The sequence below is a fragment of the Pleurodeles waltl genome, chromosome 3_1 (assembly GCF_031143425.1).
Source record: "Pleurodeles waltl isolate 20211129_DDA chromosome 3_1, aPleWal1.hap1.20221129, whole genome shotgun sequence".
In the NCBI taxonomy this organism is placed as follows: Eukaryota; Metazoa; Chordata; class Amphibia; order Caudata; family Salamandridae; genus Pleurodeles; species Pleurodeles waltl.
Genome location: NC_090440.1, coordinates 1,315,728,358 through 1,315,756,329, shown reverse-complemented (window position 1 = coordinate 1,315,756,329; position 27,972 = coordinate 1,315,728,358). Strand labels below are relative to the sequence as shown.

Sequence of the window (27,972 nt, the reverse complement as noted above, 5' to 3'; positions counted from 1 at the left end):
TCATCGGCACATGCTGCCACCTTGGGAATGAGCGACTGACCAACCTCTACAGGATGGATTCCAAAAGTTGGGGATCTACCTCGATAAAAGATACCTGTGAAAAAGGAGTTTAGCTCATCCTACCGAGCACCGGTCACGGTTCTTGGGATATACATGGTACATGAACTGTCATCCTAAGGGAACTGTCATCCTATCGCCTCTGCCTGCTTCCAAAGACAACCACTTTGTCTCCACTGACCATGTCAAATTGCATCTTGTGGCCAGTCCTACACAGGATACCACAGGGATTCCTGGGTAATTCCTTTGACCCTCTCACTACCATAAAGGTTTTACCTCCTAAAGCATTAAACACTGCTGAAATTGTTTTCCTGAGGTTGGGGAGGGTGGAGAATGCACTTTTGTTGATTCCTGTCACCGCTGCATTGACAAGAAATGTCCAAAATATTAATCTGCAATTTTCCATTGCAACACAAACGGATGGAATCATTTATGACAAACCACTTTTGAATACATCTACCAGTTCCATTTCACCAGCACCGGCTCCAGTCTTTGCACAGACCGTTTCTGGTTATTTTGCTGCCAGTAATGATTTTTCTTCAGATTCTTCAGCACCAGCCATTGCACCTGCGCATGATATACGTAAGATTTTTAACAGGTGTAAACAAAATTATTTGATTTGCCCATCGTAGTATCTGTGGATCATATTGACACTGCTTGCCTTTCTTCTATGGATTGGATTTGTTATTGTCTTTTTTGCTGAAAGCATGGTCACTATCTTCCTGAATGCTCTGCTGATGAACTGGTGGATGAGGTTTTAAAGTCTTACTTGTCCTCACACAAAGTGCGAAGAGACTTGTCCTTTGTGAACATTTCTGCTCTTCCAGTTCCTGATGGGATTGTTTGCGATAAAGTACTCTTTGAAATATGTGGTCCTACTGAAATGATTCAAATTCGATATGTTTTCAAAATTTCTATGAATTACATTATTACATCTGGGGTTGTTTCTGATGACTGGGATGTAAAAACAGTTGATTCTAGGCTTTCTGAGGTTGAATACTATACTGTGTTTGAAAGTGCAGATGTATATATGAATACCACAAATTATGGGGAAATGTTCTGTTACCATCATTATGGACACAATTATTTACATTAAGCAAGTACTCCAAGAGTAGTTTTTAATTACACCTAATGGGAACATTATACGACTCCACCAGTGGGGAGTAGAGAAATTCACTTATTTTTCTGGGCATGATGCTAAAAATACTGAGTCCTATTATTTCAAATTAGCTAATTCAAAAGCAAGTAAAATACTGCTAGCCGACAATAAATTAAGTTACTTTGTCTCACAGTTGCCCATACAAGGCTATGAATATTGGAAAAAATTTGACTGATTTAAAAAGCATTTGGGGAGCAAAAGATTGGCAGATTCAAGGAAAGGAGACTCTATTTAGAGCATTTTTAAATCCGTTTCAAATGATTTTTCTTAATGACACTGTCCAGCAAACAACCTGCCTTGGGTTGGCAAAAGTAAAAGAAATGCAGGTGCCCAGTAATCCATCTATAGTTACATTTGAAAATTGGCATGATATTGTGAACATAACAGAAGAACAGCTCAATGGCTGGGTTCAGAACTGTACCTTTAATTCATCACTTTCCGGTCCCAACTAATGGTTATTGTGGCCAGTGTACACCAATGGTTGTCAAGCACATTTTATAAAGTCTACAAAGGGTTTTAGAGTGAGCAGACCAGACCCTTGTTACGCCATCACACAGCACTTGGGTATCGTCACCACATACAGGGTGGGTAAATCATGTCAACAATGGTTACAGTCCTCCACACTAACAGCTGTACTAGAACACCTTTCTCTCCTTTTTGAAGACACTGACTTGCAAAATTTCTAGTTAGGTCCTCAAAACCCATGCTCTAAAATGTTCTTATGTGCAATATATAATGAAATCTGGAAAATGGAAGCTGCTACATGTTTAAGGTAAATAGATAAAGAAAATTTCGAGAACGATTTAACTATTGTCGATAATGGTATGAATGCACTGTCCACTCACATGTACACATTAAACAACATAGTGTCCTCTGCTATTAACATTATTCAAAACAATGTCATTTTTACACCATGGACACAGCCTGCTTAGGTCCATTGTGCAGTTGGGTTGGACTTTACAAGTTCTTAAAAGTGGCCACGTGCCCTAAAAGCACATTAACTCTAATAAATTATTTGGTGCGTTTACCCTCACACATAAAAAACAGATAATGGCTAAAAAGAAAGCTAGTTACAACGCGCTTAATATTGAGAAATTAGAAAAGTTGCATTTTACTGTAGCCAAAACACCATAATCAGTGTGGTTAATACATGGAGTGATCTCCCTGCCGATACAGACATTTCAATTCACTTTGTGATTCAAACACTTTTTTGTTGGCAGGTCTGATCAGTTAGGATATAGCTACATCCATGAGGTGAAGGAGTTGCCCTTTGATTTCAAATGCTTCAACAGTGACAAGGAGGTTCTCAGCGGAAGCAAATGTGAAACTTCTGTAAGCCATCCTATGATTTGTAAACAGGTGGCATTGCACGGTGTATGCAATGTGTTGGTGGCAATCTTAGCTTGCAACTTGAATGGTAATCCTGTCCCTTTGATTCGCTAAGTGTTTCAGTTACTTTTGAATGGGAGTTACTTGATGCTGAATGATCAAGGTGTTGTGGGATGAAAGCAGGTGCTGATTATGTGATTTCTGTTTCTCATACAGTGATCTGTTGTGGAAATGTTCTTTTCCCTCCCATGCAAGCGATACAAGTAGCAAACTTGTGGCCTTCACATTGCTACTTATAATGTCAATTTCAACAAGCTGAGCAGATTAAAAGCACTTTTGTTTTAAAAACACATGGGGCCCTCACATCTGCTTCTGAAACATATGACAAGTTTGTCTGCATAGATACAGTCCCTTTTAAATACAAACTTTGCGAAACACTTCAGTAAATTGGTCAGTCACATTTGTTATGTATCTAATACTGCAGGGATTGACACTTTTTTAAGGCTGTAGGTTCTGGATTTCTCAGCACCTTCCAGACTGTTTTTGGAGTTGTATCTTCAGCCATGCACTCACTTTTCTCAAGTATTATTGGAGGTTTGCGGATTGTTTTGGCATTAATTGGCAGAATCTTACAGTTGCTATTTTTATTTTGCAATGGCCGCCCATCCCAACTAAGAGGAGTCATGGAGCTCCCACCAGCCCAATTGTGTTGTGAATGCATGATGCAGTACTTTGGAGCAGCACTGTTGGAGGAACTTGACAAGAAATGGACATTGTTATTTTGCCTCGCTCTCTGCTGTGTGCAGCCCGTCTTCCGTTGGTTATGGTGCCCTTTCAAACATGCACTGGAAGTGTGTCTTGCTTTATGACCTGTCCTTTCTATGGACATTAATCTATTATCAATGGGGTTTCATTACCGGAGCTGTCCTATGAGGCTGCGATTGCTACATGACATTTTCTATGAGCCTCCCTTTGTGGATCTAGTGGCCCAGATCTCTGTACTGGGGGTGAATATTTGACATTGTTCAGCATTGCGTCCATCACTTGGTCTTTTTGGAATTGTTGCCCTAAGTGGGACTGGTATGCCCAGACATGGGTCCCGTGCTTCCCATGCCACTGGAGTCAAGCTAGCCTGGCTGAGGAGGGGTGAAACCCCGAAACCAGTCCCAGGATGCTTGTTTCCAGTCCAGGGAAGTCCTGGTCTGGCAGTTTGGGCTGGACTGTTCCCATGGGGAACAGAATCAAGACTGATTTGCATGGGTCCAAACTCGAATGGCATGGGTAGCAAAAAACACTATGGATTTGGGCCCAAATCTCTGTACTGGGGGTGAATGTTTGACATTGTTCAGAATTCAATCCATAACTTGTTCTTTTTGCAATTGTTGCCCTAAGCGGGACAGGTATGCCCAGACGTGGGCCCTGTGATCCCAATGCCACTGGAGTCAAGCTAGCCTGGCTCTGGAGGGGTGATACCCCAAAACCGGTACTGGTCCCAGGATGCTCATTTCCAGTCCAGTGAAGACCTGGTCTGGCAGTTCAGGCTGGACTGTTCCCAATGGGGAACAGGGTCAAGACTGATTTGCACATGTCTGGGTCCAAACTGGAATAGCATGGGTAGCAAACAAATGATGGATTTAGGCCCAGATCTCTGTACTGGGGGTGAATATTTGACATTGTTCAGCATTCCATCCATCACAATTTTAGTCCTGGACCCGACACTCCTGTACCAGCAAGGGGAGGGTGTTGTGGGTCCTCTTTAGTACCTGGGTTAGACAACCTTAATTTAGCATTAGGCCTATAGCCTGTGCCTTTTACATGTAGACACATTTTTATTGATTTCATATTTTTTAGCTCATGGTTTTTAATTTTAACCAGCTGCTTCATTCGGAGAAGACATAGTTGTCCACACTGCACATTTTATCAGCACTTAGCACGCATTTCAGTTTGTGCCCTGTTGAAGGCAGTCATGTTCGGTACATGATATTTTAGCTCGTTTTGCCGCTCCAGGAGGTCTGGAGTCAGTCCCCAACTCCTAGACATATTGGCACGTAAGGTCTGTTCTTAGAACGCTGCAAGATTTATTATATAAACACCACATAGGCCCGGGGGGGGGGGCAGAGGGCATTCTAGTCATGACCATCCTGTGACACACACCATTCCTTTGACAGCTTCACTGATCCTGGCACTCACGCTTCAGCCACCCACTAGTTTGCCATCCAGACAACAGGAGAGGCCCCTTGCCATCCTTTCAGATATGTGGTCGGGATCATTTGATTAGCCCAGGATAGGTAGAAGGGTTACAACCGCTATGCTCCCAAATTTTAGACATATGGTGTAGGTTGGAATCTTTAGGCTTTTAGGATCATCCAAAGATGGTGGTGTTATCTTCTTCACACTGATTGTAACAATGATCACTGTTTTATGTTTCATCACCCTAATTATCGCAGCCCATGCTTTTCATAATAGGACGCAATTGCCTCAATAAATGCATTGAAATCCATTTAGTATCTCTTATTCTGCCTTGACATGTGTGAGTCTGAGTAACTGGGCAAAAGGGGTATGATCTGTCCACCACGATTTCCCTGAGGATTCAGAGTGTCATTTTTAGATTGCCACAAATCACCTTTCCATCCTACTTTTTGGGTGAGGCACTGCTGGCTAGCCAGGAATCAGGCTGACAGCTTCCAGGCAGTGTGGGACTGACTCAGTCACCCACATGCGGTGGTACTGCTGCCCTTAAACAAGCAGTCTTATTACCAAAATAGGAACCAGAGGACAAGGCAGGTATGGCAGGAATGAGACTTGTTTAAAGTGCTTTAGGAGTGATGTGGAACGAGTTGGATGTTGGTTACACATTGTATGGAACTGTGGTAAACTGGGTACATTTTGGAGAGGTATATTTAGATTTCTAGAAAACCAATTGTAGATACAAATTCCCCATAGCTATGCTTGCATTTGTGTATTACTGCCCCATGTCAGGTATTGGAGTGAGGCCTCAGAAACAGACATTTATTTCAGTGCTGGTGGTGCGATAATTGCTCCGACAGAAGTGGTGATCTAACTTGTGCTGTATTTTTTGGACTGGTTAGAGAAAATGAAGAAGGTCTGAGAGAGAGAGGATGCGTTTTCTGCCTGGTCAGGTAAAATGAATAAACTTTCATAAATGTAGGCCCTTTTTTTGGCAAATTAACGTTTGAAAAGATTACAATTTTTTTTTTTTTAGATTAAGGGTTTTGGGAAAATGGGAGTATTCGTTGTTGAATTATAGGATATGAATTTATTTACGGTTTGGTCATATTTATTGTATTTATTGTGCCATTGCATGTTCTATCATGTGCTAGTGGTATTTAAGTTACTTTGATGTATTTGTATGGTTTGTTTTCATTGAACGCTGTCTTGTACCTCCAAACAAAATATAATTTAAAAAAGGTGGCATAATCTAAAGCCTTGCAGTAAAATTTGGACCACAAAAATTAATGGAAGAATGCGGACGTGCAGGAGACACTTAGTGGTAATGAAATGTGCACTGGGCTGCCAAGGAATAACTACACAGATGAAAAACAGTGGAAAATGTTAAAAATAAATATTACCTAACTTTAAAATGAATGCGAAAACCACTGAATACAGCCGGTGTGTTGGGAGGCGGGGGCTGAGCTTCGTTATGGTCACAAATACAAACACCTTTCAAAAATGTTTGGTTTTCTTCCCTTATACTAAAATGTATGCATTACGATCTTTCCCTATTTGTCTGTTGAGAGGACATGGACGTAGAATTAAATCACAACAAAATATTGCACTTTGTCTGTTAACATAATCATCTTACTCCCAAACCTGTCAGATATATTTCTTGTGCTTCCTCCTTTTAAAAACAAACAATAAATGAAGCATACAGAAGGCGCCATTTGACCCAATTAATGAAATATTTGGTAAGAAAAGACTGAGGAGCCTTGTATCCTTGTGTAATATCTGGCTGCAAAATACTGATCAAAATTTGTGAACAGTATTTTAGCGACCAGTAAAGAATTTTAAGAACCAATCCTCATACTAATAAGTGTTTTTAAACAGCTGAATCACAGTGGATCAGAATCTGACATTCATCATGCATACTAATGAGGTACGTCACAAACTCTGACTCACTGTAAATCGTTGTCATCAAAGGGATGATGGCCTGTTGGGGACCACCATGTCTGATTGCTTTTAAATAAATACAATTTTGTTTTTAAAAAGCAGCTTGCATTTTTTTTTTTAAAGGTAAACATGCTGCGTTTAAAAATAAAGTTTTGAAACGGGGCGTGGTCCAGTGTGCCAGTGCCTATTCCTATTTTTTTTTAATCATTCACAAAGGGGAAAGAGGTTCTTTGAGGACCCTTTCCCATTTGCAAATGAGTTACACCTGCCTTTGAGTAGCTGATAAAAAATTAATGTTTTGCAACCAGATTTCATCCCAAATCATTAAAATATAGAATAAGGAGCGCTTTCTATTTGCCCCTTCCAAATACCCATTTGGTACGGTTTCCTAAACTACTTAGCAATATAAAAAACAGTTAACGAATCATTTGATTTAGTACTTTTGAAAAACACAATCACTGGTCGCAAACCCTGAGATCTACAGAATCACAGGGTTTGCAACCAGTGAATTCATATACATTTGGCTCATTGTTCAGCTGGCCTACGCTGTGCAACCACAATGATCCACCTCAAGTGTAACTTTCTTCATATGCAGCAGGGATAGCAACTACCACCCTAAACATGTATTTGCAATGCAATGGGTCTTGTGTTTGCTCGAGTTAAACCTATCAGCGTTGTAAACTCCTAACCGGACTTTTCCTGCCACTTAAACTGAAAATGAAAAGTAAAACAGTTTCACGTAAGCGAGCCGATGGCTGCCATGAGCGCAAAGCAGACATACAAAAGGAAACAGAAGTTTGCTCACAGTGAAACCTATCGTCAAAAGTGCAATTATCCATGTAACCAGCAAAAGTGCAAATATCCATGTAACAGGGTCAATGTCATGCAAAGCGCTCGACTACCGCCCAGTGAGATTGTGCTATCTACAAAATAAAGAGAAAAAGTAGTCCAGAAACCATACGGAAAACATTGAGCCTTGTATGTTTTAAGTAGTTGGCTGGTGCGCTGGAGGCGGGCAAAACACCGGAAAAGGCATGACGTATGCATGCCTTTCACTAATTAAATCAGGCGAATTTTAAAAGGCAAGCCCACGAACCAACCAAACCAACGATCATGGTTAACAGTCCACAGAGAGATTATACCAGGGACAGAGCGCTTTGCGCTCTAAACCCTAAAAAGTGGCTTTCTGGCGCAATGAGAAGTCTTTCAGCGTTCTTTGGGTTCCATTACCTTCATTTGGTCCAGTTCTGGTCCTTTTTTCTAACAATTACACAATTTAAAGAATAATAATAATACCCTTTTTCAGACACAATTTCCTGGGATTATCCTAAAAAGTAATAGTCCCAACTAGTTGCATCCCCATGCGCACATAAGTGCAAGAATTGATACTGCAATAATGCTGTGCAAAATGAAAGTGTTGTAACAAATAATTTAATGGAGAGGGGTTGGTGCACTGGGAGATGAAGGGTGTATGTGTCTGGTATGTAGGAGGCGAAGACACATGAACCGACTGTAATCGGACACAGAGCCTTAATATGAGTTAGAGAAGGGACTGGGGTCGTGAATTAGAAATGGTAAGCATATGTAAAGCTAAACATATTGACTAAAGCCATTTAATTATTAAAATTCAGCTGCTATCAAGCCAACACGCCTTAAACTACCTCAGACAAAAATCTTTTCCTTTTTTGGCAATTAGTTTAGTCAGTGCTCCCAAAGCCTGACTGCACGGCTTGCGGCAAAAATCCTAAAAGTCTTGCCACATCTGTCCCAACTGTTAGCTTAAAAAAATATGTTTAACTTGTGTATACTATGGAGAACGTTTTCTTTCTTCTTTAGAGATCTAATAATGATACCCAGACTCAAATTAAAACTCAGAAAATGCCATTAGCAGACCTAGGAAGTGTCAGGCATCTCGTATTAGAATAATGCATTTAGGTAACTACACGGCAGGGTGCCAGAAGCATTATTTAATGGATGCTATCAAGAGTCTGCCTTGTGAACACGGGTACACATTTGCATGTCTGCTATTGCTGTCTGAGTTTTATCATCACGTTTTTCTCTCTTAAATCTTGGTGACTCGATTCGTTTTTTAGTACCTTAAGGGACAATTTAGGGGGAACCAAATCAACCTCCTGGACAGTCATACTTGACAGAATCCGAGACAATAAGTAACCCTGGATGTGGCAGAGCTGCCTGGCATCTCCACCATGCTAACAGACACTTACAACAATGCTCCACAACTTCCTCTGTTCAAGGAAAAAAACAGACTTGACATATAGCACCCACATCCATTGTGTAATAGACAACAGCTTCACTTCTTGATAGAGAAATACCAGCCCTTACCCCACGTAACAATGGATTCTTATGCTGCCATGTTTTCTCTTCAACCATTTTGAAAAGTGCAATTACTTCTTCAGGGGGAGCTGTTGCCCCCTGGATGGCACAGAGAGAAATTGTTCTAGAACAGTTTGAAAAAGGGCTGCTAGACAAAGATGCATTCTCAAACTTTTCAGCTTACGAAAATCTTCTTGTGTCCAAAATGCATTGTATCCGGGGAGCTGTTGTGTGAATTTCATCACCAGAGTTGCATTGTTGTCACAGCGTATTATACTGACACATGCACGCCACAGTCACTGAAAGGAACGCAAGTCTGATATGGCCAGCATCCAGGAACTTACTGTGTTGGGGCTGGGAATGAAGCAATCAATCCAAAAGCCCCGCCACAATAACACTGTGGTCTGGGGACGCCACCATGCTGGCCTCTGACTGGTCACAAATTATCGTTCTTCCAGCAGTGCATTACGTCAAAGTTCACACCAGCCAGGCCCAATAAATATGAACTGCGGGTGCCCTAAAGACTAACTTTTATGCGTTTAACATATGTGAGGCTGTTGCGCCAAAATACTTTGGTTTTCAAAAATGTAGCGGGTATCAGGATTCCCTTGAGTGTGTTTTTCAAAGCATGTGAGATAAAAACTTGGAACTGTGGTGTCTTTGTGAGGGGCACAGCTTACCTCAGTCTTCCCTTTACTTTGACAGGACCTCCTGGTGTCTTCGTCTGAGCTCCATTCTGTTGCCTAGGAAACAGAAAAATGCACATGGTCATGTGATGCTGCAGTGAATTCTCACTTCTTGGCCATCCTCCCTATCTGAGAGGGCCATGAGGAGTAGCAAACTAAATTCAAGCCAGGCATCACATTTTATTTTAGACATTGTAACAATGATCAAGACACCATCCTCCTGTTCTTTGGATGCCATCAGAGTACTAACAAACATTTATCAGCCCGCTGTCTAGAAAAAGAAGCTCTGAGCAGGGGTAACAGATCCATGCTTTTTATTTTAAGTGCCAATACAACACCCAAGTATAATTCCAGTGGTGAATTCAGTAAACACAGTCTTAATTCCATACTTCTTTGCCCAAATAGTTAAATTCGTCAGTAAGGAAGTCTGTCTTGTAATACAACTATGAACATCGAAAGTATCCACAGTAATAAGAGCTGGTTCATTTAGTAAACAAAACTGATTGGGGATGAGCAGGTTACAACAAATAAAAGGAACTCTTACCCAACTGATTTGTTTAGGAGTTTACACAATTCTCTTAGCAGGTGTGCTGTGTAACAGCTTACATAAAATGGAAAACTGCATGTTAGACCTATCACTCTACATTGTCAGACTCAGGCAAGCAATCTTAGTAGTATCCTCATGTTAAAGTTGACCAAGCCAGGCAACATCTTGGATGTTGGATTTGATCACAAACCTTTATCTGAGAGACAGATTTTCTGTAGATACTCATCTTTGAAGCGCACTCAACTACCACACTGAAGGAAATCTTAGACTGTCTCCTACTTCAAAATCCACATGAAAACGTGCTGGGCAACAGTGATTGGACGTTTCACGATGACAACTTTCAAAATATACTTGATCAATGCTTGAGGAAATTAAATTCCTCCACCAGTTCCAATATGGTTTTTCGCAAAAAGGAGAAAAACAACACACTGTAAATGTGGTGTAGATTAAATTCTTATATACAACACATAAGTGCTTCCGTTTTTAGCCGTCATATGTCAAACCGGGCAGAAACCTTCAATCATTGTTGAAAGTCCTAAGAGGGAAGTCTGTGTCAAGTTGTTAAAATCAGGTTATAAAGGACACTATATTCCCATTATTTTACTATTTTATTTTTACTTGAAAACTCAACAGATTTAACATTATGTTTTCTGAGTAAGAAATTGCATAAACAGAATATCCAATCATGTTGTGAACAGGAGCAAAACCAACATCTGAACAGTGTTTTTTATTTTTTTTTTGCTCTACAGGGCGCATCATTGACAGCATTGAATGTATCTTGAATTACCTAAACTGAGTGGCAAAATGAGATTTCATTATAATCTATGTTACCATTGGTGTTTCAAATAATACACTATTACAATTGAGGTTAAACTGCTCTCCAAATTATGTTAGTTCTAGCATGTTAAACATAATCAAATAATGATAGGGCTTTGTTATAGTAAAACACACATTCATTGGCAAAGCCAATGTCTGCATTGTATTTTCAGTTATTTTTAGTCATAAGCCAAACATTGTTTTGCCAAAGTTTCCAGGTGTGCTGAATTTGAATATTAGCAATGTCCTTGAGGTGGAACTAAGAGAGCTGCCAAGTACACGGAATCTTATTAACGACTTGGCTGAAACCACTAGAGGAACTGTCCTTTGGCATCCGCTTCACTTCTTTAGACCAATGTCTTGTAATAAAAAGCAAAACATTATTGCTTTTTGCCTACAATATATGTATCAGATAAAGATTCGAATGTGAGGAAAAAGGTGATGATTAAGCATAGTTTATAGATGTAAAATAGTCCCTCGTGTCTTGCAACAGAACAATTTCCTGAGATGCGGAATGATCAACTAAACAGCCAATGGCATAAGGTGAGAAATTTGTACTCCTTTGGACTTATTCAAGTTCTGATTGATTCAGTCTCAAAGCAATGGCGGAAAGGCTGCACCACATAGCATTGGTTGAAGCCTATGGTTGAAGGAAACTGACTCACACAATGAATGCTGTAGATCATAGGAAATGCATACGGATGTGCTGTAACGCCAGATCGAACAAGCATTGGCAAGGTCAATAGGTCTCACCTATGAAAGAACTATTGGCTTTGCTAATGTGTTTTAACCATTTTATACACCAGCCTGGCTGCTACTCAGCATGGCTAAATGTTAGTGGGGTAGACAAGAATGGCGCTGATTGTCGTAGAGTGAAATGGCAAAAAGTGGAGTAGAGTGTTGTAGAGTTTTGTGTATTGGAGTGGCATAATGTGGAGTCACGTAGAATGGCATTCACTGGAGTGGCATACAAAAGAGTGGACTGGTGTAGAGTGCATTGACGGAGTGTTGCAGAATGCAGTGGCATTGAGAAATAAGAAGCAGAAGGCCCCTGATACATATATATGAGGGCAGCCAACCAGGGTAAGTAACACAGGAAAAAACCAAGCACAGAAGCTGCCTCGCAAAGATACAAAAATCAGGAGAAATCCCGGTCTAGTTTTTCATAATATGAACACTGGAGCTGAAACATCAATATACAGGGTAGAGAAATATACAAAAAAACAATTTTATTACTTGTACATCTTTTCATTTACTTTAGCTTCACATTTCTTTTTCAAAGAAAATATACAAACAAAAATCGAAATATAGGAATCACACCATATATATTGGGTTACAGCACATGCTCCCTCTCAACAGCCCTAAAAGCACCTCCCATACCAATCATACCACACCTCTTCACCCTACCATTCATACACCATCACATACAAATGCACACAAAATTCATGTAAACATGAGGGGGAAAAGAAGTTAGTGAGGTAATTACTTTAAGATGGGAGACCGAAAGTATTGCTACCTCTGAATAGTTCTCTATATATACATTTCAATAGGCTTCTAGATCATACAAGTATACAATAAACTATTAGATCATATTTGCTCTTGCTGGTCCATTCAAATAATCTCCTCATAAAGGGGCAGTCCTTTTTAACAAATATTGAAAAAGTCTCCAATATATGTACACTCCAGATGGAAAATGGTCCTCCTGACGTCTAACAAGGCGCTGACGCACATTTCAGTGGAACAGAGGAGCAGGGGCCAACTTCTTTTTTGGAGCCCAGTGAAGGTGAGCGGCTAGCTCAAAACCAATTCTATAGCACATTTATCAAAGTGGAACGCATACTTAGCCTATTACATCATTTCACTCACTCATTATTACTAAGGGGGATATTTAAAGAGAACTATTGTAAATCAGGCATTACACTGTAAGCTAAATCTCTCCATAACAGAGAAACAGAAGCTCTCTCAGTAAGCTGTGTCTTCTTTACTTGACCCATCTCCTCAGGCCTGGCAGTACTCTCCCAGAGGCTGGAATACTAAAATATCTGTAGACTCTTGCCCATTGTCAAGCAAATACAGAAGGTCTCTCTCCAATCCATAACATTTTAAGAATCCGTAATGTCCCCCTTCATATTAAGAATGTTATTTCTGTGCAAAAGGTGAAATCCATTCTTAAGAACATGTTCCTTGGAAACATCCTCACCAGGCGGTTTTCTCTCATTCTTATAGTACTTCCTCACTCTTTATCAATTGTCTTCAGAGATGTATTGTCTATCTCTTATTGTGTTACAACCCCCTCCTTTAGCTTATTTACTTTCAACCCCACTAGGTTTTTCCTACTTGTGTTTAGCGTGCCAGTATGTCCTTATAATGCTGATGCCAATATGTTCTTATTGCTGCTAGGGAATACCTTTCATGACTAATATTCTGGTGTTAGACCTTATTATTCAATGCTCCTTTAACCCTCCTGCACTTATCTATTTTGGACCAACGTGTGTGTATTTATTTTTCCTCGTACTATTTTACTTTTCAGTACCCTGGTTTATCCCATTGTTACCCTTTAAGCCATGTTCTAAATATATCCCTGGGGTGCAGCTACAATTGGTGTAGCAGGGGCATTGCCACCGGGGCCCAGAGCCCTGAAGGGCCCATTGAACCCTGATAATGACTGTATTTTAGTACACCAACAGCAGTCAAATTGGCCATTTTCTTGTTTGCACCAAGGTCTGTGGCATCTTTGCTACATTACAGCTATATCTTGTCGGCTTTGCACTCTTTGGATCTGTTTCGAGTTCTGGCTGCACAGTACTCTGACCATGGTTTGGTGGAATCCACACTAGGTAGGCCATGGTACAAAAAAAAAAAAAAAAAAAAAAAAAAAAAAAAAAAGACCATAACCCGTACCAAGAAGCAGCATCTAACTGTTCTTCTCTCCCATTCACTGCTTCCGTTTGTAACTAGGTTACTTCTGCCTTGCCATACTACAGCAGTGAATGAATGGCCAAAGCAGCAGAGGGAACACTCCTGTGATAAGTTCTGGCTCCTTTGGGACCTAGCTAAGGTGCCAGGCTACCACTTCTCATGAAGGAGGAAGTTATTTTCAAACTAGATGACTCTCTGCTGCAGTCCCTGATAAAAATAAATGTTCAGTCCTGGAACAAATAATTTGCCACTCTGGATAGTGACTGGCACCAATCACATTCAATCAGCCGCAGGTCCGGTTATAGGTGGTCAGCCTTCTCCGATGAACAATATTAAACTGTAAATCACTGGAAATGGATTGTCCACACAGTGCAGGACACAAGCAATCCCCCATTCATTGGTGGCCACAGAGGGCTGCTTCTGTAGCTGTCATGTGTTGAGAGAGCCTTTTTTCATTCAGCCCAGTAGCCAATAGCCTCCTTTTTTAAACTCTCTGTATGTAAACATTGCCATGACGCATTCGAAAAAATAATGAAGAACTGCATTATTGGGATTTCAAGCCTTTGTAATTCTATCGGTCCTCCAGTTGTAGTAATTTAACCAGATAAAGAATAATATATGCTTAATCTCATCCTGTCCGTGGTCGCCAAGTTACTAAGGGGTTGGGTTTTACAAATGAGTAAAAAAAGCAACTGAATTGAACAGCTAGAATTCAATTGACTTATAAAGCTCTTGAATGCCCTAAGGTGTCTTGCACAGGCATCCGTAAATGAAAGTAGATCTATATGCAGGATGGCAGCATTAAAAAACCCGTGTTTGTGCAAAGAGCCATGTTTTTGTTGGTTCCTAGACCGCAAGAGGGTGGAGAATGCTTTGATATACAAGTGGAGCATATTCCCTAATTTAATGGCGAAATCTGAAAAACTTTTCCCTCCCAAAGTAGCTCTTCTAATTTTCGGTCTAGCCACAGATTTGGGCAGCTGGAGCGGAGAGGTCTGCTCGGCCTGTACCTACCGAAACCTTTCCTCAAATAGAGTGGACTGGTACCTTGAAGCACACCGTAGGCCAAACACAGCACTTTAAAAGTTAGTCTTACCACCGAAAACCAATGAAGCTGCTTGATGTTTTGAGTGACTGGTGAAGGTTTACGAATTTTCTTCAACAAACGAGCTGCAGTGTTTTGGAGTGCCTATAGTTTACTCAAATGTCTTTTTTGGATTCCCAAGTAAAGGGCGTTACAGTAATAAATCTTGGAGAGCTTTGAATTGCTTGAACAAGTTCTGTGTTACATCACTTAACTTGTCACAAATTGATCATGGTAGGATGAATCTTTCAAGCTTATAAACCATGTTAGTTCTAAGGGATGGGGTAGATTCGGTAAAAGACTAGCTAGTTTAGCATATATAAGGGTATTACCATTCGGCTATCAAAACTAAGCCATCTTCTTTTATAGTAGCTAGTGTCTCAAAAGCAAGGTTTTAGTTTTTCATGTGGTACTGAATTGTACGGTGATGCCTTTGTCACCATATTTCATACTGCACATGCATGCAATTTTGTTAGATTTAGTTTTATGACAGGTAGTGTTGTTCTGAAGAAGCAAAAACCATTGTCCACAGTTAATGACTAAAATAGTATTATTTGTTGCTCCAATATAATATATAATATATATCTATATAAATATATATTATATTGGAGAAACAAAATTGCATGCATGTGCAGTATGAAATATGGTGATAAAGGCATCACAGTACAATTCAGCTCCACCAAGGTAGTGTTTATAATTCCCTTATTTGCTTTAGGCGTGTTGCGACCTAGGTACCCCACTATGATAATGGTTTGCTAAAACTGACTCTGAGGGGTAAACCGTCTTTAATCCGACTCGGATATCTGCCACTTTTCATTTCAGTGGTTCCATGAAGGAGAAACTTCACTTAGAAGTTGTTGCTGAATACAGCCAGGAGTAAACCATGTTCAATGATAACATACCCCTCCTCCACAGGAAATGACAGCGGACAAGAAGAAGGATGGCCCCTTGCAAAACCGGAAAGAGAGCGGGTACAGACTGTTAATATCAGATGAGGTTGTGGGTCTGTATTTACTGACAACTTCCAATGATAGTTTCTCTTCCCTTGGACTTGTGAAAATTGAAAAGAAAGTGTCTAAAGGACTTTTGCTAAAGTTATACAATTTTTTTTATCCAGGTGTTTCACTACAAGCCTGAGATTGCTCTTTAACTTTGAATGTGTCTATAGGCATTTTGACACAGAGCTCTCCGCCTGGTGTGTTTAGGAGCACCTTTAGGAATCACATGCTACTTTTAAGTTGTTGTTTGTACCACTGTGAACAACTCTGCAAGCACTACGATTTAACTCATATGACTAGGGATCTTTTTAAATGTAAGCATGCCTTTCAGATATTGCTAGTTTGAACATCTGGTTGTTTGTGTCTCATGTAAATCATGGATTATTAACATGCTGCAGCTCTGAGATTTCAATAAGTATAGTTTAAAACAGAATGGCAAGACATTCCGATCAAAAGTCGTTTGATATTATTTCCTTTGATGTCATCAGTCGGGGCAAAGATCTTTTGACATCACTTCCAGTAAGACTACGATTATGGAGACGTTATTCTGCCAGTATCTCCTTCAATCAACATCATTTAAATGTTTTAATAAACGTCTACACATAAAATCTATTTGTTTTTATTAGAAGCATAAACTGAATTGGTCTCTGAATATTTATTCGCTCTGTTAATGGAGACATGTTAATGCAACAGACCCCAAGAACATCTGCTAAATTGAGGTTTAAACAGAAAGTGGCAAAATAAAGAATTCCAAGCATTATTTAAAATGTTGCAACAGGACATAGCAAACAGATGTGCATACATTAGATTAAGCAGCGAAGAAGTGGCTTAATTGTAGAAAATACTACAATTAGAAATATAATTCATAGTAAACATTTAAATTGGCATAAATAAAGATATATGTTAGTGGGTGCGCATTCAATGTAATGGTATACAAAAAAGTAGCTAATGTTAGGAAAAAAGTCATTTATTCGTTAATGACTACGCACATTATTAGAGCATTTGAATGCATAGAGGCTTCCACTCATTTCCTCATGTGCATTTCAGAATGAGATGCGATATTATTAAGTACTGTGTTGGAGACAGACATAGAACTGTAATGGCTTACAGAAACCTCAGCAGGGAAACTTGTGCAATCACGAACAGTAGTACTTTGAGAAAGAAATAGAAAAAAGAGAAGAGAGTGAGAAAGAATCACTGAAGAAAGAGAAAAGTGCAATGAAAATGGAGACCGAAAATGGACAGAAAAAGGGGGCAGAGAGAGAAAAGACATGGGCACGAAGAAGGAGCGAGAGAGAAGTCGTCTATAAATAACACAAAAGTTCTTTGTGGCTTTCACTCAGTCATGCAACAAATTTGTGGAGTGAAAAGATGTCACTGCCTCCCTCTTTTTCTCTTCCTTTTTAAGGAGAGTCTTATAGCCTCACCGCCCCCTTTTCCTTCAGTTAATCGGCATATGTGACAGGACTCCAAAACAGACCCCCCCCTTTAATGTCCTGTCACAATGACCTTTGCAATAGAAAGCTCAAAATCCTTCCCAATGGACCGGCCCATATTCACTCCAAAAATCAATTTACTACGCCGGCAGCCCCCTTTGTGTTTCTGCATTAGGCCTGCTGATTGTATTTTCCCTTCATTTTCCTACTTTCGAGACCACCCCATTGTCGTGTCTTTTTACGGCAACCACCCTTTGGCGATGTCAGGTCGCATGGGTGGGGGAAGGGGACTATTCCACCACCTACTTGTTAGTTTCCGTTCTCAAAAGGTCTGGATGGGTGACGCACAACCCAGTGAGCCTTTGTGCAGGCCTATAAAACGGGCTGTAACACCCATCAGCATCAAAATAAACGGTCTCTGTTCTTAAAGCCTCCCAAAGTAGAAGTGAGAAAAACCAAAGCTACAAATGCAAATATAAAAAACATTTTAAGTGATGATGTATCTTGTTGTGGAACTAGCTCCCTTATAACACTCACCCGGATTTGATTTCAAATTCTAAAGCAACTACCAGAAAACCTACGTGAATTCTCAGTTTATCGGCATTTCCTTTTACCTTTAGTTGTATCGAGAAATGGCATTAACCTGCTTTATTACAAGTTCACCCCTGTAGCCCTGGAACCCCAAGTGTCAAACAGGATGCCAGAGTTCCCGCTTGGGTAAACGGGAACAAAGACAGTTTTAGGAGGCAGTGTATCAACGTACAACTCTTGACCCCTTTTCTCACTTAGTCCAATTGAATGTATTTAATCAAACACCAAATTAATTTGTTGACTTGACTAACAGTGCATAGACTTAAGAGAACATCGGGGCAATAAAGTGCATTTTCAATTTCCAGTTCCAGACATCAGTTCTGAGATGAAACATTGTTTGTGTGTTTCACAGAGATAGGTGTCACATGTTTATAGTGGTATGTACAGGAGTTGGTTGTGAAAGCACTACCTGCCCAACAACAGTGTGGGTAGATGAGAGTCTGGGTTTGAACCGTATCCTGTCAGACTTTAAGTTTTAGGAAATGTTTCATATTCTAGCTGTGCTGCTGTGCGTTCCTATTTTCGACTCTGAACTGACACCAATGGTAAGGATTGCAATCCTATATCCCATTAAAGGGTCATATCTTGAGAGCTTTTTTGTGTCAGTACCACTCCACCAGACGTGGGGTGCTTTTATCAGCGGATTACTTGCGATCACTGCCAATCTGGTTCACTGGCAGTCCTTACCCACCCAGTCTGAGGGGTACTGCCCGGACACCAGTCACCTACCTACCCATATGCAGAGGCCTGCGTCTGACTCCCCATCTTCCCTTGCCTCTCCCAAATACCTTTACTGCGACAGTGGGAACCAGATTAGTTTACACGAGACACAGAAACAGAAAGACTGGAATAGAAATTTCAGAGCAGACAGTCTAGTGCAGCCTTCTTCAAGGAGTAGGTTGCAAGCTAATGTTAGTTCTCCTGCTACCTGCGAGTAACTCACCTTCACCCAGCCCACCTAATAAATTAGAAGCTTTTGCGTGGCTGAATTAATATATGTATATCAACATTGAAAAGTTTACATTCAAAACAAAAATGAGTATTTTCACAACTCATAGGCTGATGTTTGGAGAAAAATAGTTGAATTCCCTCAATGTATTTAATGCTTAATAACAGTATTACCTTGGTGCCAGTGGCATTCATGGCATAGCTATTATGTATTACCTGTGTCAAGGCACTCCAAACTGACAAAGCCTTTTTGCATTACTGCTAGCTACCCTGTCTGGTGCGATCATGGCTAATAATTTCTGAAACACTGCACTGTATCCAAGAAATGTGGGTGGAATGTGAAATGGTGGCAGCTCTACTGAAGACAAAAGACAGCAGGAAGGATGATTCTGAATAGGCCAGAGAAGGGGTCTCCAACCTTTTCTGTAATAAGAGCTAATCATGATCAATGAAAATCTTCCCGGTCTACTAATATTATTGGTGTTACAACAGTGACATCAGACATTGCTTTAGTAGCCACACCATTCAGAATTTTTATGTACAACCAAGTTAATCTTATTGTTTTTGATAGAGGTTCTAGAAGTCAAGGCACAAGGGGGTTACAAATATTTTTTATTGAGGAGTGCAGAGTGTGGGGATATAATATAGCCTGTCAATGATGCCTTATGTTCTCCCACGAGAAACTACCCAAGAAAGCAGCTGATAATGTCAACATATTTTTTCACTAACTACAGTGGTGTCATACATTTTGCAAATTAGACACGTCAAAGAAATTGAATTGAGTGTGGCTGTCTTTGTACCTACAGTAACAAGCAGCTGTATGTCCATAATGAAGACGTGTTTTGTCTGCAGTTTTTGAAAGATGATGTACGGGAAGATTGACGGTGTGTTAGATAAGAAGGTGATAGCTGTTCTGTGAACCAGGAACCTGTACTTATTTTTGTTTTATTTATGTTAGCAGCCATAGCATGTCGAACAGAAATGCACTTGTCTTCACGGTAATCTTTGTTATATATTATTTGGTGTTTGAAGAACTTACAAAGACAACATAGACAAGTAAACATAAGAATTAAAAAGTATATAAAACATTCCAAGAATCTATCTAAGGTTGTAGCCGTGCACACCTGCACGATGTTAGATGCTGATTGTCCAAGTGTGCTGGAACTGAATTTTAAACTGCTTTGATCAGCTACCTACTGCGTTTTCAAGATTCATTTTTTGGTTGTCTGACTTCATACAGGATTGCATTTGCGGCCATTTCAAAGAGGGTAGGGCCGTGGTTGTTCGGGAATGCACTCTTATTAATTTTATAAATTGGGGCTCAAGAAATTAGTCGGATAGCACTAGCCTCAAGTTTCATTTGCACCACATATTTCCAGCATTTTGCGTTATGATGGATATGTGAAATATCTGATATTATGCCACAACGCTACGTCAGGGGGGCACGGAAAGAAAGCTAATGGATCTTGTTCGCCAATTGTGCAATTTTGCATTATTTGTACAGCAAAATATGTCCTTAAATGAGAAATGCAAGGCTGCTTTTTGCACTAAAAAATAGTGGAAAATGCCGGCGTCGGCATTTTATTTTGGAAAGCCTAATTTTGTGTAATGTTTTTGGCATTTCGCTTAACTTGGGCAAAGGAAATTATGCAGATTTCACCCAGGCCTCGATTGCACCTACATTTACTTCACCGTATAGTGGGGTGAGGACAGCTGTGGTTGCCGCCGAATTGTTCTTGGAAGGGTGATCTTTGGCAACTTCTAGCACCTATGTCATGGTTCAAGAGCAGGCCTAACAAAGTGCTTTCTCTGCAACAGGGGAACAACATCTGAACTACGATGATGGTATGATGGTGCTGTTCTTACTGGAGGACCCTCTTCTGCGTTTCTTTTGTCTACAGTCTGGCCTCAGAAAAGCTTACAGTACAACAAATGCATAACACAATGCCACTATGCCAAGTCTTCGTCTGCCCACCAACACAAATAGGTGGAACATGTAGTGGGCGTGGCCATGGCAAAGGTTTAAGTACAACCAGTTTTCAAAGTTGTTGAATTTGTCTTGTTTCTAAACGCCCTTGAAAGAATAATACAGTCCACAGGATTTGACTCTAGGTGCAAGGACCAGTACCAAGCCGCGAGTAGAGCTGGGGCTTCCCTTACTGTGCGGGATTAGATGATTGCTCACCTACCTCAAGGAGCGGGACCTTCATCTCAGAAGTTACTGAGAGAGCAACAGGCTGGGAGGGAATGGAGAGCTTGCTACTGGTGTGGTATTCTGAGCAAATACCCACCATTTCTACGAGGCAAATTGGGATGGTGAACGGTACTGATCTCTCTTTCCATAGTGATTTGAAATCTGGTAGTGGAACATTGCTAATTTTCTGATTAGGCCATGTGGTCTGAATTTTAAAATAGTTTATAGAAATGCTAACATTTTGTATGCCTGTTTTAATACTACATTGGCATTTATGCCTATGCATAAACACCACATTGTCATCTAAACGGCCCACAATTCTGTATTTTTCTCCATCACAACTCCAATATGACATGCAGTTGTGTATTGAAAGGATCTAGGTGTACTATATGATAGGGCTAGGTAGCTTTATTATGGAGTGCACTCACAGAGACCCCTTTGGGAAAGAACAGTCTTGTTGACGTAACTTCTAGCTCAAACCAACTTCTAGCGCAGCTGTGGCCGCGAGCAGTAAGGCTCAGTAAAGGAGCTTACTGTAAAGTATTTAACAGCACCAAAAAGCAGAATAAGAAAATCACACAGCAATAAAAAGACAACACCAATTTATAAAAATAGAGCCTATTTTTATGAATTTTTAGAGTCCTTTACCATCAAAAATTGTCCTGAAAGGTCCGGAGTTACAAATTTTAGAAGTTTTAAATACATTTAAATGCAAATACATACAAGCATTGGTAAACATAAGGTTTGAAAACTTTTAGAAAGTTTGAAAAAGTTAGTTGGAGTATGCGGGCCTGACTTGGGTGACCAAATCTGTCAGTGACATGGTCTACGGGGCCAGAATGGATACTTTGCACAGGTACCTGCCCACCACAATGATTTTTTAAAGCAAGTTTCCAACTTTAACATCAACCGCCATAGGGACAATAGAGTGGTCCTGATGCTGAGGGATTGAGGCAAAGGTGGTCACGAGGATGCTCGGTTTTGGTGCAGTCGACGCAGGTGTCTGTGGTGGTTCCTCAGTCCACCGGTGATTTTGGGCAAACCTGGTCACATGGATCAAGGTCCCTCGAAGTACTCTTTGTTGCAGTGGTTGCAGAGCCGCAGCTGTGCCACTGGTGATGTTACACAGCGGTTGGAGGCAAAAAGGTAGGTGTGGGCTTGTGTTTTTGTAGTCAAAGAATCCAGTCTCTGAAAACTTTCCCTGGTTCAGCAGATTCTGGTACAGACTTTTGCTTTCTCAGATTCTTTTGCTGGTGCTGTTGGCGACTAGTAGCAGGGTAAATTCCACAAGGGCTACCACTTTCTTGAGTCGGACTCTTCCGCTCTTGTGTTCCTAAGCGGGCTCCAGGGGACCAGCCACCTGATCCTTGGAGTCACTAGTGTTGGTGAAGTGGGGAAATAGAGTTTTCCCGCAGTCAGGAGCCACAGGCAAGGTCCCAGGTCACTAGCCCAAAAGTGCGTAGGTGCACTCCTACCAGAGGTGCAGCCTCTCTTTGCGGTGTCCAAGGCCAGCTAAACAAGTCTTCTTTGGTCCTTCTTCAAAGATGAACTGAAGGTAAGGGTCCCAGGAGTGCTCATTTTATTCCAGAAACGTGCCCGAGGGGTCCATGCGGTCACTCGCCATTGGGCTACTGAGTCCCCCCCACCTAGTGATGAAGTTCCTGTGATGTGTGACACCTGGCTTTCCCAGATTGCCCCATTCTTGACCCTTTTAAGATGGCACAACCCTTCCTTGGTCATGAGGAGCAAGGTAGGCCACCCTCGGGGTATGGCTACCAGTGGGCTACACACCCATTGAAAAATCGATTCTAACACTGATTTCCCCACTTTGGCCCTATCTCCTAGATGTCTGCAGGAACAAAAGGCATCCTGCTCAGGCATGTTGTGGTCAGCAGCCCTTCAAAGGTGGCTTCACCTTTGAAATGTGCCTTATTGGCCAACACCCTTTGCAGCCTTCCAACGAGAGCAGGTCAAACCTTGTTCCCAGGCTAATGCTTTTGTTCCCTGGCCTGGGAGTCGTTCACAGTTCTCTGCAGGCATTAAGAAACCCACCTAAGTGCGAATGTCCTTTGTGAGGGCACTGTACAAACTGGAGTGCAGGGTAGCAACTTTCTAGAAGTTGCTTAATATTATTAGGGGCATTAAATCCGATCTGACATCCTATTGGGATTAATTTGCCCATTAATTTGATACCTTACTTGACCTGGAAGTTAGACGAGTTTAAGTGTATAGCGTTTGACCCTGAGTTAGCCAATGGGGCTCTTAACCTTTCCCAGCAAATTGACAATCTGGAAGTGTTGCTAGAAAGACATATTTAATCATATGTCTAACTTAGGAGTATGTTGCTTTCTGCCATAGGACTTGCTAGGCCTGCCTTAATGGGGATTCTGATATATACACTTAAGGGAAATGGTCCCCTTGCCATTAGGGATAATGGCAAAGTTGTTAGCAGGGTTGCACAGTGCCCTTCAGTCTGTAAAAGCAGGCTGAGGTATCTTTCACGTTTTGTACACACAGGATGGCACAGAAAGTGCTACAGTCCTGTGTGGACACTCTGCCTTACATGTTCTGGGTACCATATAATAGGGACTTAGGAGTAAGGTTGTGCTTTCCAATTGGGGATAACCAATTAACATACTTTTGTGTAGGGTTAAAACACTGGCACTGAGGTCTGGTTAGCAGGCCTCAGTGCACTCTCAAAGTCGAAAAACCAGCAGTGTCAGTCCCAAAAAGTGGGGGTGACATGCAAAAAGATGTATTTCCTAACATATATCCCAGTGCTCAAAATAAATGAACTCTCCCTCAAAAGGACACACCAGATGCGTTCTTACAACAAAACACATCAGAGTTTCTAAAATACATCCAGTACAGCACACATAAGGCAATAACTCTGAATAACTTGGAAAGTCACACCAGACCGTCAAGCGCCTTGCTGTGCCATACCAATGGCATACTGGCATTTTCAGGATTTGCGATGTGTGCCCACACTCATTGCCCCTCTTTCTGGGATACCCATTAACACCGAGTTCCTGAACTGTGTGCTACTCGTCTGGAAGCACTTGCTTTCTTCCAACCCTCCTCCTGCCATCAACGGTCTTGCCACAACCTCCCTCATTTGTGTTGGTTACCATTCCCACTTTTCGTCATTTGATAGTTCATCTTGCCCTCTCCCAAACTGGTCAATCAGGCCAAAAATAAATAAATCACAAAGCCAAATAGCTCTTGCATAAACAAGGGCCCTTTGGCTTTTTCGATTGTTTTTAACCATGTTATACAGCAGCGTGTCTGCTTTGCAACAAGGCTGAAACTAAAGGGAAAAAAGTGCTGTGACATTGCCAACATTGAGCTGCTCATAGCATTTTTTGTTTACTATAGGCCATGTTGCCAGCAGCTCAGATGCTGTTCTATAGCTAAAAAAAAACTTTGACAAAGGCAATAGCTCTCACATAGGCTAAACCTATTGGCTTTGCCAACGCTTGTTTACTTTTAGTTTGCTTAAGTTTCATTACTACTCTTAAAGTGCCTAATGCCACTGACTGCATATTCCGGGTGCTTTGGATCATGCCACAGTATAGCAAAATATAAAACTGCAGACAAAGCATAACCTACGGAGAAATTCAAACTACATCAATGCAGCTCTTTAACTTTTAACGACTGGTGAATTAATTCAACTTAACTGATCCTATGCTTTTTTTTAATCTAAAATGACAGCGAACGTTTTTATCAATATCTTTTTAGTAAGTTTCAGAATCCTCCTTTTGGGGGTTGCTATTTTCAAGAGTTTGCCCGGGCCCTGTTTTAAGGACTATACTAGTGCAAATTCGTATAGATTGTATCGTTAACTCCAAATCAACGGAATTTAAATACAGATGAAAACATACCCCATTTCTACATGGCAACGCAAGAGCTGTCCCCCAGGAAGTTTGCCTTGGATGCTCATTGAGAAAAAACACATTGTGAAACTTGTGATTTTTGTGACTTAAGTCAATGAACAATGCCTGCTATCCATCAAAAATCAATTTACTCTAAAATACATTATTAAGTCAATTATGGTATTTTATGACTGCAGCTCCAGTGGGATTCTGAGAACGAACAGAACACATTTATTCTCAGCAGAGTACAGGGTACAGCTTGAAAAAAGGTTTCTCTTTCTCAGCCCAACATCGAAAGAAATTGACTTTAGTTGAAAACAAAATCTAACCGGATCCAGGAAGAACTTCTTAGGAAGTTATTTTCAGTGGACTAAACATGCATTGTTAGTATGGCTCTCACCTTACTCAACTTTGCAGGAAAAGTAAGTTTAAGATATTATGGAAATGTTGATTTCCGTGTTCCAATGGTAGGGAAGAGGTACTTTTCCATTTTGTTTACCTTATTTAACACAAAATACATTACTCATATCCAAAACTTACCATTAATTTGGAAAGTTTGCACCAATTTTGCTATTCGAGTAGATTGATGTAATTTTATTGCTTTAAAATTATTTCGATGGCAAGAGTCTATTACCTCTCCTCCAGTCATTCTCAAATGACTGTCTGTCTAAGCAAGGTTTTTTCTCAAGCTATTCTGCAATTATGTAACTAGCTCAATGCATAATCATCAAACTATTTTGTGGAGAAAATGGCCATCTTGGCTGGTTTTTACTGCATGTGGATATCTGACGCCTTTCTTTTGCAATTTCCACCTTTAAGGAAAAAAACACTGAATACATTTTTCTCTGAAAGTACAGTCTGGGTTGGGTACTCCATAACACCAGTCATCAGGACAATCCTGAACTATGATACCTTGAAGCAATAAGTAATACCAGTGCCTTCAAAGTAATGTAAAAGGCCTGTCTGAGATAACTAAAAAGGGTGTGTGGCCTAAAAGTTTTGCCTAAAAATCCTCCAAAAGACACACACGTGACTAGTGTAATGAAAAGCATGGTCTACAACATGTGAACAGGGGCGGCTCCCTCTGTAATAGTGGAGGAGCGTCACCCCCCCCGCTCAGAGTAGTCAGGCAGTGACAAATAAAATGATAATAAAATTATGTTATCATTTTATTTGTCACTATCTGAGTCTCTCTGACAGCCATGGCAGGGCAGACGGACCACAGGGAGGAGAAGTAGTGGGCAGTTGTAAGTGTGCATGTCAGTTTGGCCAGCCATCCTAGGCTGGCAAAACTGACATGCAGTTACATTTCTCCAACCCAGCTGTGTTACACACCTGTGGTGGAGAAATGGGACAGGCTCCCTGTGCCTAAGTGAGCATCAAACCAGCCCACTAAGGCCAATCCCAGAACTGCTCCCATGCTGGGTGTAGCATGAGATCAGTGTCAAGATTGAAAGCCTGTGCTTTTCTGCCCCAGTGACTGCCAGGAGGACGAGGAGCTGAGCGGCCGGAGCTGGGCCTGGAGCAGCAGGTAAGTTTTTTAATTATTTTTACCCTCATCCCCCAAGCCACTGCCCTCCACTTTTGATTACCAGCAGCTGCCACTGCATGTGAAATATATTCTTGTGCTTCACAAGTTCATTAAAAAGGTACCTGAAATCAGTAGGCAACAAGAATTTAACATTTTATTTAGCAAGATTACATAAATCACCCGACAAAGAGACTGAAAGAAGTTACATTTGAGGTCCCTCTTACATCATGCTGTCCTGTATTGGACAAAAATAAAAAGTATGACGTCCACAGTTATGCACCTGTTAAGTCTCCCAGTTCTACAAAAATATGTTTGACTACAGGATTTTTGTAGACCTGGGAATCTACGTCATACTTTTTTGATTTTCTGATATTGCACTATTATTCTGGCACATACGCTTAAACCACAAGAGAAGGTAACAGCCATTGATGACTTGGTTATTCAATTGGAATGAAATAGTATCTCAGGTCCTAGGCCACTATTGGCAAGTTAAAATATCTGCTGTGTTGATTTGTCTCCATTTCCCAAAGAGAACTTCAAGTGAGGTAGTATTGTACCTCTGGCATGTTGCAAGCAGACAACTACAGTTTTTCCGTTTCTTTTTTAGTCTGTAAAGGACCTAAATGCCCTTTTCAAAATCCATTTTTGCGTCTCCTGTAGCTGTCTGTCTTTGAAGAACTACGGTATACAATATACATGGAGTGTGCTCCAAACCTGTCCCCTTAATTCTAGTGGCTTTTCTGGTTTAACTCGTTATTAATTTGATGGATTTGCTGCCAGTTTATTGTGTGGTCCACTCAGTGAAGTATTACTTTATCAGTTTATATTGGTGTAAATGAGTAGTCTTCAATGTGTGAAGTCGGACTACTTTTTTTCTTATTTTACCATGTTTATTCGTTTCTGTAGCTTGACTGTAGCATATCTCGGAGCAGAGATCTGCCATTAACTACACTCCCTCTATTGTACAGAAAATATATAGTGAACTTTGGCCCTCCCCCTGATATGGCTGAAGTGGTTCTGCCTCTGTTATTCATTTGATGCCTTTTTTCAGTTTCTTGTGTGGCCCACCAAGTGAATTATTGCTTTCTTGCTAATTTTCATTTTTGTAAATGTTTTTTCGTCAACGTGTGATGTCAGGCATTTTTCCCCTCAATTTACAGCAATCTTAGTTTTTTGTAGCTTGAGGGAGAAGGAGCTGCTTTTAACAATACTTCTTCGTCTGCTTGCCCTACGCTCTCCCGCACCTCTCTGTCCCCTGCTCTACCTCCCTTTCTTTTTGCTGGCTCTCTCTTCTGTCTCCTGGTACAGTGGTCTGTCCATCCATGCTCTTCCCTGCTCGCTGA

The 27,972-nt window shown here is 40.8% G+C and overlaps 1 protein-coding gene across 3 annotated transcripts in view; it reads right to left on the bottom strand.

Annotated features, from left to right (window-relative positions):
• SEMA5B (semaphorin 5B) overlaps nt 1–27,972 on the bottom strand; it is a 715,815-nt gene that overhangs the window by 247,601 nt on the left and 440,242 nt on the right. For all 3 annotated transcript variants that reach the window (XM_069224666.1, XM_069224667.1, XM_069224668.1), the window contains one exon: nt 9,688–9,750. In XM_069224666.1, coding sequence (XP_069080767.1) covers nt 9,688–9,750 — 63 coding nt within the window. The remainder of the gene's footprint in view (nt 1–9,687; nt 9,751–27,972) is intronic.